General features: G+C 38.1%; 1 protein-coding gene across 1 annotated transcript in view; it reads left to right on the top strand.

Annotated features, from left to right (window-relative positions):
• Window positions 1-2,061: 2,061 nt before the first annotated feature.
• Window positions 2,062-13,522, top strand: part of PHYHIPL (phytanoyl-CoA 2-hydroxylase interacting protein like) — a 99,270-nt gene continuing 87,809 nt past the window's right edge. The window contains exon 1 of the mRNA XM_024765241.1: window positions 2,062-2,367. Coding sequence (XP_024621009.1) covers window positions 2,262-2,367 — 106 coding nt within the window. The 5' untranslated portion in view covers window positions 2,062-2,261. The remainder of the gene's footprint in view (window positions 2,368-13,522) is intronic.

The raw sequence follows: 13,522 nt of genomic DNA, 5'->3' as shown, positions 1-13,522 counted from the left end.
GATTGAAGAGGTCTTATGCCCAGAAAATCACATTACTATTTCTCAAAACATTACCCCCTTTCTCATTACACAAATTTTCTGTGTAACGGTAAAAAAATCTGATCATGGTAATTTCCTTTTTAAAGCCTTTCACATATTTCCCGTTCCTTTAACATAAAATCCTTTTAGAGGCTTTCCTAACTAACCAAACTATGGTGGGGTCCCTGTGTGCACTTCCCCAAGCTCCCATACTTCCTCTTCCCCATTACACTCATCATTTTACTTTTTCAATGTCTATCTTTGCTCATAGATATGAACTCAAAATTTCCAACATCTAGTGTATTGTGTATTGTCCTTGGACACAGCAGGTGCTTCCTAAATATCTGTATAAGTTATAATTTTAATTATATGCATGAATTATATGTCTCATCTGTACATCAATAAATTGGTAATCTATCTTACACAGTTCCTTTTAAGCTTTGTAAATTTATCACCACTCTGAAAGATGAACCCACTGTGGTTGGGCTGACAATATCAATTTCTAGTTGAAACTGTGTTCGTCTTTGGAACACAGGAAATTCACTAATAAGCCCCATCTTGTCATATTTCTTGACAAGTAAAAATGTATCGTCTCCTTGGGGACACTCCTCACTTGACACAAAAGTTCTCTCAAACTACACGAAGGAGATCCATCTTCGTTAATACCTAAGTTCATAATGAGGACGTTTCCCTTTAAGAGACCCAGTTATCTTCCACAGATTTTTTAACAACTTGCAGTCGTGCCAAATTGTCTCACAGGCTTGTTTTACCCTAAGCTGGTTCATCTGTTTTATTAGGCTTCAATTAACTAGATTTAGTCCTGTCATGGCTAAATGGATGTGACTAGAAAGGGTAGCATACAGCAATCCTTATGTAAATTGTTACTCTACTAGTTAACATTTAGGTTTGAAGTTGGGAAATCAGTGAAAAGAAACTTTAATTTCAAATAGGAATCCACACTCAAAAGGGGAGAGGGCACTACTTTTGATCCCCAGATAGCTACGAAGTTAAAAACTATTCCAAAGATGCAAATGGCAACAGAGATCAACAGGCTGTGACCTCTGTTTTCTTTTTAAAAATCATTTGCACCTCCACTGAGTGATTTATTGCTAAATCTTAAGTGACATTTAAAAAAAATGGGCAGACAAGTTTAGGGTAACTTAAGGAAGCACATTTTCCACGTGGACAAGGTTCCTTCCATATCCTTGAGGGCACCGTCTCTTCCACCTTCACTGGCGCCCGGAACAAAGCCTGGCACAGAGTAAGCGCTTATTACTTATTTGTTGGGTGAGTAAATGGATGAATGAATGAAGCTAGACTGAGAAGTTTGGGGTGGGGAGCTGGGGCCCCCGAAGCACGTCTGCTGCCTTTCCAGCAGGCTGGCGGGCATCTCCTCATTCCCTCACTTTCCTGGCAGGTCTGAATTCCCCTGTTTGCCCCTCCTTCGGGACGACCAAAATCCTGTCCATAAACCATGCCACTCCTCAGTTAATCCGCTCATTTCTCACACAGACGCAGCTGTTTCTGAGGAATGGCTGGCGGAACACGTTAAGTCTGGGCTGCGAGTAGCCCGGGACCTTGAGGGGGCGAAGGCAGCCCGCTGGCTCCAAAACCCTATATAAAAGGGTCTGGACCCTCATTCTTCCAATCCTTGATAAACAAACAAACTGCTCACTCTCACCTCCTCGTGCAGACGCCGCAGTGCCAACCTGGTTCCGACTAACACTGTGAGGAGGGAAGAAACGCCGAACCGCCCTCACCAGCAGAGAGGGACAGGCGAGCGCCTCCGCCACGCCCCGCGACGCCCGCCTTTCCGGCGCGCTCAGCCATCCGACGCCTCACGCGCCGGGTTGCTGGCGCCGAGGCGCGAGGGCCCCCGGGCCGCGTACGCACGGAAGGCCGAGGGGTTGGGGGGCAGGGAGCGCCGCGCGCCAGCAGGTGGGCGCGTCCTCCCGCGCGCGTGCGCGCCCCGTGCCTTCTCCCTCACGTTCCCCGCGCGCCGCGTTCTCTCCCCGCCGGGAGCGCGCCGCCTCCCGCCCTCGCGCCGGGTCTGTCTCGGCCTCTCAGAGCCGCACGCTCAGTGGAGCTCCCGCCACTGCCGTCGCCTCGGCCCCTCGGTGCCGCGTCCCAGGCCTCCTCCCTTCCTCCGCCACTCCTTTTCCCTTTCCCGCCCTTCTCTCTCACACGGTCCGCGGAGAGAGCCTGGATACGAAGCAGGCAGACGTGAGAAGGGGGTTGGAAAAATGGAGGTACCGCGCCTGGATCATGCCCTTAGCAGCCCCACCAGCCCCTGTGAGGAGGTGATCAAAAACCTCAGCCTGGAGGCCATTCAGCTGTGCGACCGGGACGGTAAGAGTGGCCGGGACGGTGAGGAGGGGGGGTCGAGCCCACGGCCAGGCACCGCGGCCGCTCTGGCTCAGCCGCCCCTGCCCGCCCGGGCGGCAGGGTCTTTTGTTGTCCCACCTGTGCAAATGAATGTCGGTGGGGGCTCCCCTTCGTCCACCCCTCCCGCCCCTCAGACCCCAAAAACAAAAGCACCCCGGGGCTCGCGCTTTGGCGGGGAGAGTCGCCGTCGTCCCCGGCCTCGGCGCCCCTCGCCGGCCTCGCCCGCCTGGCCCCGGCCGAGGGCTGCCCTCGCGAGGGCGCCGTTCCCTCCCGCGGCTCCCGCGCGGGACGCGGCGCTTTTGATCTTTGCCGCAGTCCCGCAGTCCTGGGTCTCCCGGCGTCGAAGGGGAGATGCCCTCAGGGGTTTCCAGCCTGCTCGCCCCGCCGCCTCTCCCCGCACACACACTAGTTAGCGGTCTCTGCGCAGAAACTTAACAGTTCCTTTTTCGAACATCTACATTTAGAAGTCTTTTTATCCTCTCAAAATGGGATGGGGGTGACAGTTTTTTCAGTGAGGGGGCAGAAAAAGAGTGCGTTTCAGCACCACGGACAGCCACCAGCTTAGCCGTTTGGGGCTGTGATTCAGAAACTGTCAAAAATCTGTGAAGGAAGTGGCCTCGTACATCTGCCGTGATTCAGAATACGGGGCGAGTACTCGCCATTGTGTCTTGATATTATACCGCTTATTCTGTTGTTAAAGTTGGCAGCCTCCTGAAGAAGGACATTGATTAAACGTCGGTCTGAGCGTTAAAGAGAGAAACCGGTACTACGTGCAGCACGGGTAGTCACACTGCTTCTGTATTAGTTGGAGAGTCAGTGCTATTTCAGTAATGCGGAAAAAAACTTCATTTGTAAAGAAGTCATCTGATTCGTACTGATTGGCCTAATAATTGTAAAAATTATACATGTGACAAAGGAAAAACAATTTATGTGTTGTCAAGATGATCCTGAACAGTTTTGGCTATACATGAAATTAATGTTTAACTGTATATAGAGACGATGATTTTAAAATGGTTTTTTAGCCAAGGTTATGTAGATATATACTCACAATAAGGTCATAAAATTGATCAGTATGTAATCCAAGTAGAGAGCAGAGGTTTTGTTTCCAGTCCATTTAAATAGTAATAACTTGGTTAGGCGTTGCTATACAGTACGGTTTAGGTCAACTGAACACCGAGTTTCCGTTTAATAACAAATTTAGGACAATGGGTCTTTGATTAATTGCTCTTTGAAGCCAGAGTCTCTTTAAATAATTCTGAAACAGGTGTAGTATGGATAATAAATATTCTTGCAAAAGCTGCTTATATTTTCTTTATCCTTAAATTGTTTTGGTCACCATAGTATTAAGTGCACATATTTATGGCATTAAAAAGATTCATTGTTTTGGTATTCCATATATAAGGTTACATTATTAGACTATACAGATTATTTTTAACATAGCACATAGGAAGTCCTGTAGTCCTATGGGTTTGTTTATACTTTTGTGAAATGACTTTCTGTAATGTTACCACTGTAAATATTTTTATTTTCCTAGACTGGTTTGACAGAAAACCAGAATCTAATAAAATAAAGACAGATTTTATTTTCATTTACTTCAGTGATTTATCAAAAGCTCATTACTGTAGTTATTGGAAATGGGCAATTCATGGTTGCTCCTCAGAAGCCAGTAATCAATACTTAAAATTGCATTTACCACCTGTTTCAAAGATACTAAGAAAAATAAAGTTTTAAAAATGACCTTTACAGAGTTAATAATGCAGAGTACAAAAATTAATGTGCTGCATTTACCATGGTCTCTTCTCCTAGAGTAGAAGTTATTTTATTTTGGTAATATTTTTTAGTTGTTTTAGTTCACATTACTAATCCTTGCAAAATGAGCAAATTATGTAACATTTAATGGGGGGGTATTGGCACTAGGCAGTATCTATGAAAATTAATACTTATTTGCAGAGTTCTGAGTCAACACAGATTAATTAAATAGGGTTTCATTGTATAAAATAGCTTATGCCAACAAATACAGAGGGCTAACTCTTCTATTAAAAGATGTGTAAAATTTGAAAATAGCTAGTGTAAAGATGTTGTTAAATGCCTAACTTTTCATTTTGTGACTCTATATGTCAAATCCAAAAATGTTAAGTTGGTGTCATAGGAATAACTTAGAGAAGGTGATATGGTTATTTTTACAGAACAATTTTTAAATGCTGCATTGTTTTTCAACCAGATCTTATTTATCATAATTTTATATTGAGAAATTTTCAGCTAGATGCATTTGCTTCCTTCACTCCCTTACTTTCACTTCTTCTCAGGTCTCATTATTTTACTGTTGAAAATATATAACAGAAAAATTAGTATGTGGTAGATCTATTATGTGCTTAAGTACATAATAAGTGCTATACTTTCAGAATTTTATTATAGAAATAGATTTGTCTTGTTTGCTCTTTACTTACTTTATTTTACCTAATATTAATCTGATGATGGGAAAAATTAGAGCAATATTAATTCCTTAGAAGTGGAATAAAGTAGAATAAGAGAAAGTATCATATGATTGTTTAATAAACATTTCCTTTTACCTTCTCCACTGATAGACATTTTTAATTTTATAATGTTTTGCATATTGCATCAACTAAGATCTGTAGCTGCTGGTAAACATAACTGTATGTCTTATGCTTCCCTGGATCTCCTCTTTTATGTTTTTTTTTTTTCTGTCACTTGCCTTTTTTCTCACAATCTATTTACATTATTAGCAACAATTCACAATGCTTTTTTCATCGTTCCTCAAAATACTTAATAGTCTCTGAAGAATATGGAATAGAGTCCAAGTGGTCATATAATTGGATTTTTTAATTAAGCAAGAGGGTTCTTATACACACACATTATCTCATGGTGTGCTTTTATCCTAGGCATGTGTGCTTTGGTTGCTAATACATGGCCCTGCCTAGATGTTACTTGTAGTTCAACATGAGGATTCTGGATCAACTTCTATTAGGAAACCTCTGAAGATCTGCTGTAAATCTAGTAGTTTCTATAATCTCTGTTGTAAGTAAAAGAGTGTTTCTATTATTCGCCTCTGCTGTGCTGAAGTAGCCTCAAGTTGCGTATATGATGTACTTTAATTGTGGCTTTTCAAAAAAAAATCCAAGAAAAAACATTAAGTTGTCATTGGGAAGCATTAGTAATATGGGAACTTATTTCCAGTTTGTTTCTTCACATAGATACTTCAGACCCTCACTGACCTGTGACACGACAAAACAGCTCTGACCCCACACATAGAATTCTACGTTACTTCTCTTCATTTTTTCTCATCATGCATATACATACTGAAGCTTTATTTCCTTGCCGAGAAGGAAAGATTTAACTTTATGTTGCTTTATATGCATCCAAGCTCCCTGAACTCTTGTTATAATAGTAAAGAAGAAAATACAAAGTTAATTTGTTGTATAGCATTTAATCCACCCCCAACGCTTTCTAGCTTTAATAAGTATTATTTCCATGATTCGGGCATTTTATGACTGCCTAGATATGGTTTGTGGAGTGTATGATGCTAGTCAGCAAGGGAACACATTTTAAAGGAATTGCACAGGCATAAGCTGACATTTCCCTGTCTTTGTCTACCAGTAGTTTGCGGAAGAAAAGGGAAAAGGTTTTCTCTTTTTTAACGTATTTTAAAAGATAAATTCCTTTGAATTTGGACTCTATCATATTTGTTTAAATTATAAATCAGTTGAGACTTTCTTCTTTATGCTTATTGATGTGTGAATTAAACAAATTTTAATTTTGGAAACATGGTAATACAGGAGTGTTTAGTAACACAACGCTATATTACATAATTCTTGGAGATATTTTCTAAAGCAGACATCTAGGACAAATAGCCTTAATTATTACCTTTCATAGTACAAAAATGTAAGGTAGGCATTACTCAGTCTCACTGACATGCAAATAGCATGGTGGTAATACCATTTTAGAATCAGACCTCTCATACAATATTTACTCTTGATAGATATGTTATCTTAGGCAAATTACTTAACCATTTTTTAGCCTCAAGCTTTCTCATGTAATATGGGTATAATAATGTCAGTCCTGTAGGGTTGCTGAGATATTCAGTAAAGTATTATATACCATTTCTCACAGTTCTTGAAACAAAATAGAGAATAATAATTATTTTTAATGGACTTATTCTTCACATACCTTCTTGAGTTGAACTGCTTTTTAATTCTTATTTTTTGGCCAATGTTTAGATCTTTTTTTAAAATTTCAGTTGTGTTTTGTTTAGATAGTAAATCCTTCTTATGTCACTTCAACTTCATGAGTAGTCAATGGAAACTGTAAATTCTGAATTTGAAAAGAACAGTAAAATCACAGTTACAGTACTCTATCCTTTGCTTATATTTTTCTATTGCATCAGTAATATCCTTCTCAGCATTAATCCTAAAAGCTATCTTCAGCTTCTATTTTGAACCTACTGTTTGCTGTTTTTCATGTACCTTGTGACCTTGATACCTGCTTTGGTAGGTATTTGCATCAGAGCCCTTCTCTGTTCTTGATTTAGCAATTGTTTTCTTTATGATTTTTTTCTAAGTATAGATCTATACCAACACATGTGACCTCCGGGTTCATTTCTTTGACCCTGATTTGACTATAGAGATGCTGTAAATTTTCATTAGTGAGTATGAAACAAAACAAAAAGAAAAGAAAAACTAAAAGAAACAGGCAAAAAGCTTGAAAACCATCACATTATGTTAAACGAATTTATATTCTTGGTAGAGGTTCTGATTCATTCCCAGAGGAGACCAGGAAGTTTTTAGAGTAAAAGTCACATCAAAGGATATGTGACCAGGCTCCCTCCAGTGGTAGAATGACCGATACGTCGTAAGTGGTAACATTCTTGCCTAGGTAAGTAAGCCAGTTAGAAATTCACTCTATAGAACACTATCTAGGCAACTTCCAAGTCACTTAAAAAAAAAAAAAAAAATTGCTGCTGATGTTTCCCTCTCTTTAGGCCTAAGCTTGATTTTTCCCTTAACTTATGTGAGTAGAGTTTCATGATGACGTTTATGTTTTATCCTGGGCTTCGGTAATAACAGCGGCTGCCATCAGTTACTGCAGTAAGCATGATCCTTCTAGTTTTTGGTTTTCCTTCTCTGCCCTTAAATGGATAATTTAAGTTCTCCTTATAGGATTTGCCTCTTTCTTGGATTTGTTTTACATTTATTTTAACTTTCTCTATAAATAATCTTTTTATTATTTATATATTATTTAAATTCTATCTTTACTACTGTAAAGCATTTGCCCATTTTTAACTGTTTAAAGTATTTTATTATTACTAGACAATAGTTAAACTGTCTTATTAAGAAGACTGTATTTTATACACATACATTTGAGAAGTAAAATTAGTATTGGGGGAGGACTTCTAGCAGAAATGTATTAGAAGATTTGAAGAGTCTCAACAAGAAAAATAGGCAGCCTCAGCCTGTTCTCTATGGGAGGATAGTGAGTGGCAATGGTATAAGAAAAATCTAAAAATAATTACCAATAATTTGTGACTGATTGAATTTTCAAGCAAAATGAAAAGTGACGGGGCTTTCCTGGTGGCGCAGTGGTTGAGAGTCCGCCTGCCGATGCAGGGGACACGGGTTCGTGCCCCGGTCTGGGAAGATCCCACAGGCGTGGAGCGGCTGGGCCCGTGAGCCATGGCCGCTGAGCCTGCGCGTCCAGAGCCCGTGCTCCGCAACAGGAGAGGCCACAACAGTGAGAGGCCCGCGTACCGAAAAAAAAAAAAAAAATAGTGACGGGGTAACTTTAGGGTTTTAAGTCTAGGAAATCTGAAGAATCATTGAAAGAATGAAAAGAAGGAGAAAGGAAAGAGTATTTAGACATTGTGATGACAGTATTTTACATCTCAAGTTTTAGGTCTCAGTGGACATCTAAATGTGTCCCTAGCCCTTTTCTAGGGGTGCTTCCCTCTCATTCCCAGAACAGTATTATATACTGCCTTCTCATTATTGTTTCAATGTGGATCCCCACAAGAGAGCCCATTTACATTCTTCTTAGACTCTCCTTTTTCTTGATTCCCACTATTCCCACTCTTGAGGGCTACTTACCATCCAGTGATAATATTTTGAGAATCAGTACTAAACCACTTGATACCTTATAGAGGATTATGAAATAGAGATTTTTGAGTCATCTGCATAAAGGTAGTTTTGGAGTCTTCGGAGACTTTTCACAGGGATTTAGTATAAAGTGAAAAGAACATGTACATTAAGACATTTGAAATCTAACGTAAGAGACTTCCTTGGAAACTTATATTAAACCTTTAGCAGTTCCTCTTATGTTCTGGGGAAAAGAGTTCTAGAATGAGCAAGAGAATTGTCCATAGAACTATATATTTCACTGGGGAGGCTAGAACTTAGGTGAAAAAGGAAGTCTAGAATTTGACTTAAGTTTTAGAGCTCTGATGAGCTTTGTGTCTCACCCCTTGAAGGTAAGGAATTATCACATCCTGGGGAAGGCCAATTTTGAACCCCAAAGATGAAATAAATCTACGATCCAGGCTTGTTAATGCAAACAAGTGCTCTACATTTTGAAGTCCCTCACTAGATGTGAGTTGAACAAAAAGCATCATACTGTGAATCGTGGTTAGTTTTGTTTGTGATATTATGACTATCTGGGCCAAGTTTGTGGTTCATTTTAAAGGGGTTGTGGGAGTTTTGCATATACACTACTAGTTGCAGTGGTAGTGGCAACTACTGGAGATAAATCTGTCTTTTTGTTTTCTATAGCCTATGCGAGTGTTGCTATCTAATAATGGTATGAAAGGCTTATAACTTTCCTAGACATATGCCATTAAAGACAAGCCACAAAGTATTTTTCAATATACTTACTGTGATTTTTCTTGAAAAATAGTGTCTTACCTTCTCTAAGACTGAATGTTGGTAAATCTCTCAGTCTTTAAAGTTTTTAAAGCTGTTGATAAATGCAAAGAAAAATGACAGTTTTTGAGCATCAGGTATGTGATATGTTCTTTATGACTGCATTTTAGAGTTATATCTATGATGTAGAACAGGGATCAGCAAGTTACAGTCCTTGGGCCAAATCCAAAAACCTGCTGCCAGGTTTTAAAGTAAAATTTTACTGGAATAAAGCCATGCTCATGTGTTTATATATTGTCTATGGCTGCTTTCTTACTAAAACATCATTTAGAAAGAAATACTAGTTATACATTAGTATTTCCAGGTATGCTTACAACTCCATTAACAAATATGTTTTAAAGTATCAAAGATGATAACATGAACTTTAAGAAATACTGATAGTTATATTGATACACATTATAAAATTTTATGTGTATATCATATTCTTCCTTCTAAATTAAATTCCCATTGAAAAAGAGTCAAGATCTTACTCATCTTTCTATTTCCCTAGTTTCATACACTGCTTCCCAATCTATCTGTATTTTGTTGGGTTTTTTTCAATATTCAGTCTATCACTTAGACATTATAAAAATACAATAAAAATGAATTATTAGAAAAATGAAATTTAAAAGATCCAAAAAGATTCAGCAGACATAAAACTTACTGTCAGATTCCTATAAAAGTTTCTAAATGCTCAATCTTAATTTTTATATTTATCTCATCACAGACTGGTAAATAGTTTGCAGACCTCACTTTGAGTACAATAGCTAGAGGACAGTGCCATTCTATTCATTTTCAAAGGTTAATTTTTAGGTACTAAACTTAACCAGTTAATATTCACACTTTGTTTCCTTCTGTTTTTTTTTACTTGCCTGGTATTTTTACTGTTTATACATGTATCACAACTTAGGGTCTATATTAAGAACAGGGGGGAAAAGGACCCAAGAAGGAATGTAACTTGGATTCTGCATTCAAAGGATTTGCTGACAATTAGGGAGATGATATATTTAAATAGATGAATATAATTTGTGATAAGGATATAATAAGAATAGATGCAGCTCAGTATCAAAAAAAACAAGCAACCCAATCCAAAAATGGGCAGAAGACCTCAATAGACATTTCTCCAAAGAAGATATACAGATTGCCAACAAACACATGAAAGAATACTCAACATCATTAATCATTAGAGAAATGCATATCAAAACTACAATGAGGGGCTTCCCTGGTGGTGCAGTGGTTGGGGGTCCACCTGCTGATGCAGGGGACGTGGATTCATGCCCCAGTCTGGGAGGATCCCACATGCCACGGAGTGGCTGGGCCCGTGAGCCACGGCCGCTGAGCCTGTGTGTCGGAGCCTGTGCTCTGCAACGGGAGAGGCCACAACAGTGAGAGGCCTGTGTACTGAAAAAAAAAAAAACTACAATGAGATAACACACCAGTCAGAATGGCCACCATAAAAAAATCTACAAACAATAAATGCTGGAGAGGGTGTGGAGAAAAGGGAACCCTCTTGCACTGTTGGTGGGATTGTAAATTGATACAGCCACTATGGAAAACAGTATGGAGGTTCCTTAAGAAACTAAAAATAGAACTACCATACGACCCAGCAATCCCACTACTGGGCATATACCCTGAGAAAACCATAATTCAAAAAGAATCATGTACCACAATGTTCATTGCAGCTCTATTTGCAATAGCCAGGACATGGAAGCAACCTAAGTGTCCATCAACAGATGAATGGATAAAGAAGGTGTGGCACATATATACAATGGAATATTACTCAGCCATAAAAAGGAACAAAACTGAATTATTTGTAGTGAGGTGGATGGACCTTGAGACTGTCATACAGAGTGAAGTAAGTCAGAAAGAGAAAAACAAATACTGTATGCTAACACATATATATGGAATCTAAAAAGAAAAAAAAATTGGTCAGAAGGACCTAGGGGCAAGATGGGAATAAAGATACTTACCTATAGAGAATGGACTTGAGGATACGGGGAGGGGGAAGTGTAAGCTGGGAGAAAGTGAGAGAGTGGCATGGACATATATACACTACCAAACGTAAAATAGATAGCTAGTAGGAAGCAGCCGCATAGCACAGGGAGATCAGCTCGGTGCTTTGCGACCACCTAGAGGGGTGGGAGGGAGGGAGATGCAAGAGGGAAGAGATATGGGGACATATGTATATGTATAACTGATTCACTTTGTTATAAAGCAGAAACTAACACCCCACTGTAAAGCAATTATACTCCAATAAAGATGTTAAAAAATAAATAAGAGTAGAGAAGAAAAAGTGGGTAATTCTGTCCTGAGTCTCTCAGATGGCTTCACAGAGAGAAGCAACATTTTTTCTGGGTATTAAAGTAAAAAATTTCTAGAAGCGAGATATGGGCATTTCTGTCAGGGTAAGTGCGTATATAAAGGTATAACACCATGTATGTCCTAGGAATACATAGCATTTAGTATTGCTGAAGGAAAGAAGTGTTACTTGTGAGAAAATAAACTAAACGCTAGTTAGGGCTAGCTAGATTATGCCATGATCTGTAGTTTGGATTTATCTAGTTTGAAATGTTATTAGTAGATTTCAAATTTTCTAATTTGTAGAAAACCTTTTAAAACAAAAATACCACATTTTACAAAACTCTAACAAGTAAAAGTAGCATTTTATAAGTATACACTTATCCTGGAATTTCAAATATGCATCGTTTTTCAAATTAAGTCGATTAAGTGAGAAATTAAAATTAGCGGTTATACTTGAAAATTGTTATTTAATATCAGCCTCAGCATCCACTTTATTTCTGAATTTTATTTTTATTGCATTGTCCCTAGGAAATTCTGGTTCATACAGATTAGTGGCAAATGATAATGTTTTTTTTTAAACTTATTTTGCCTTCTCAGGATACTCTTAAAATAAATTGATTCAGACTTTAGAGAAATAGTAAGATTTTTTCCCTCAAAATGAATCAAATTAAGTCCCAATTGAATAAATCCTTTTGGAGGGAAGTGATAGAATTGATTCATCCATCAGTTCATTTTTTCATTGTTCACTGCAAAAATAATGTATCTTATAATATTCTAAGATATTCATTGACAACATTTTTAAATGCTCATATTTTTGCACTGATCTCTTAAAATTTCAGAACAGCTTAATTTAATTTACTTGGATGATGACTCTTAACTGTAAGGATCAGTTTCATTACTGATACTTTATCTGCATTTATAAGCTCGGTAACGTTTGTGACTGTTTTGTCAGTTTGAGTTTTTCAACTTGTTACAAAGCTATATAATCATATTAGTGTGCCTATTATTTACATTTGAAAGATTTATAAAAGGGATTTTTAATGAATAAAGTATTTGTTTCTTTTGAAATATTTATACCTTGCTTCAGGACACCTACCTAAGTTTGGTGTGAAAAAAATGAATTTTGAAATTTTCTATCTGTAACATTACAGCTAACTTCAGAAAAAAAAAAGGAGAAAAATCCATCAATTTAAATGATAGTCTGTATGTGATGAGGCAAAGTTATTTTGAAGTATCTTAATATCCAGTCCTTATTAGTGAAAGGTTGCTACCTAATGAAAGCTGACAACAGCTTTTATAGGAGCTACCACTCCTGAGATTTTAAAAATTTTACCTGCTTCCCTTAATAGAGTTGTCTCAACAATTCTTACAGTTTAGTTGATGATGTGTAAAAATCTGATGTAGACGTTAAAATTGTCTTGTCCATTGTGTGTTGTTTTAGCATCCTTGAATTGACCTATTTGAGAAACTTCTACAAAAGTAAATGGAGAGATCTGCCACATTCATATTCTAATGCCATTAAATTGGAAAGATTTTATATAATTTCAGTATTTGAATTAATCAAGCATATGTGATGAATAATATTGTATTCTCTGCATTTTTAGACATGTGCAAATATTTATTTCAGTTTTTTGATAAGTTTACTAATTTAACATATTTGTTACACTGTCATGCAGTATTTAATAAGATTTGTCTCCAATCATATATGCTGTTGTTGTTAATGGGTAATATGGTGACTTTGTTCTGAGCACATTTTATTTTAATTCCTAGATTTACAATAACTTCAGGCACACTTTTTTTCAAAATTATGGAACCTGTCAAAGACTGTATCATTACAGGTTCCTCTCGATATCCAAAAGTAGAGCTTTCTTCTGAAAGCTTTAGTAAGCCAAAATGGTGTAAAGTGAAGAAGC

The sequence above is a fragment of the Neophocaena asiaeorientalis genome, unplaced genomic scaffold (genome assembly GCF_003031525.2).
Source record: "Neophocaena asiaeorientalis asiaeorientalis breed wild unplaced genomic scaffold, Neophocaena_asiaeorientalis_V1.1 scaffold183, whole genome shotgun sequence".
Classification (NCBI taxonomy): domain Eukaryota; kingdom Metazoa; phylum Chordata; class Mammalia; order Artiodactyla; family Phocoenidae; genus Neophocaena; species Neophocaena asiaeorientalis.
The sequence above is the reverse complement of the archived record's forward strand: the minus strand, read 5'-3'. Positions and strand labels throughout refer to the sequence as shown.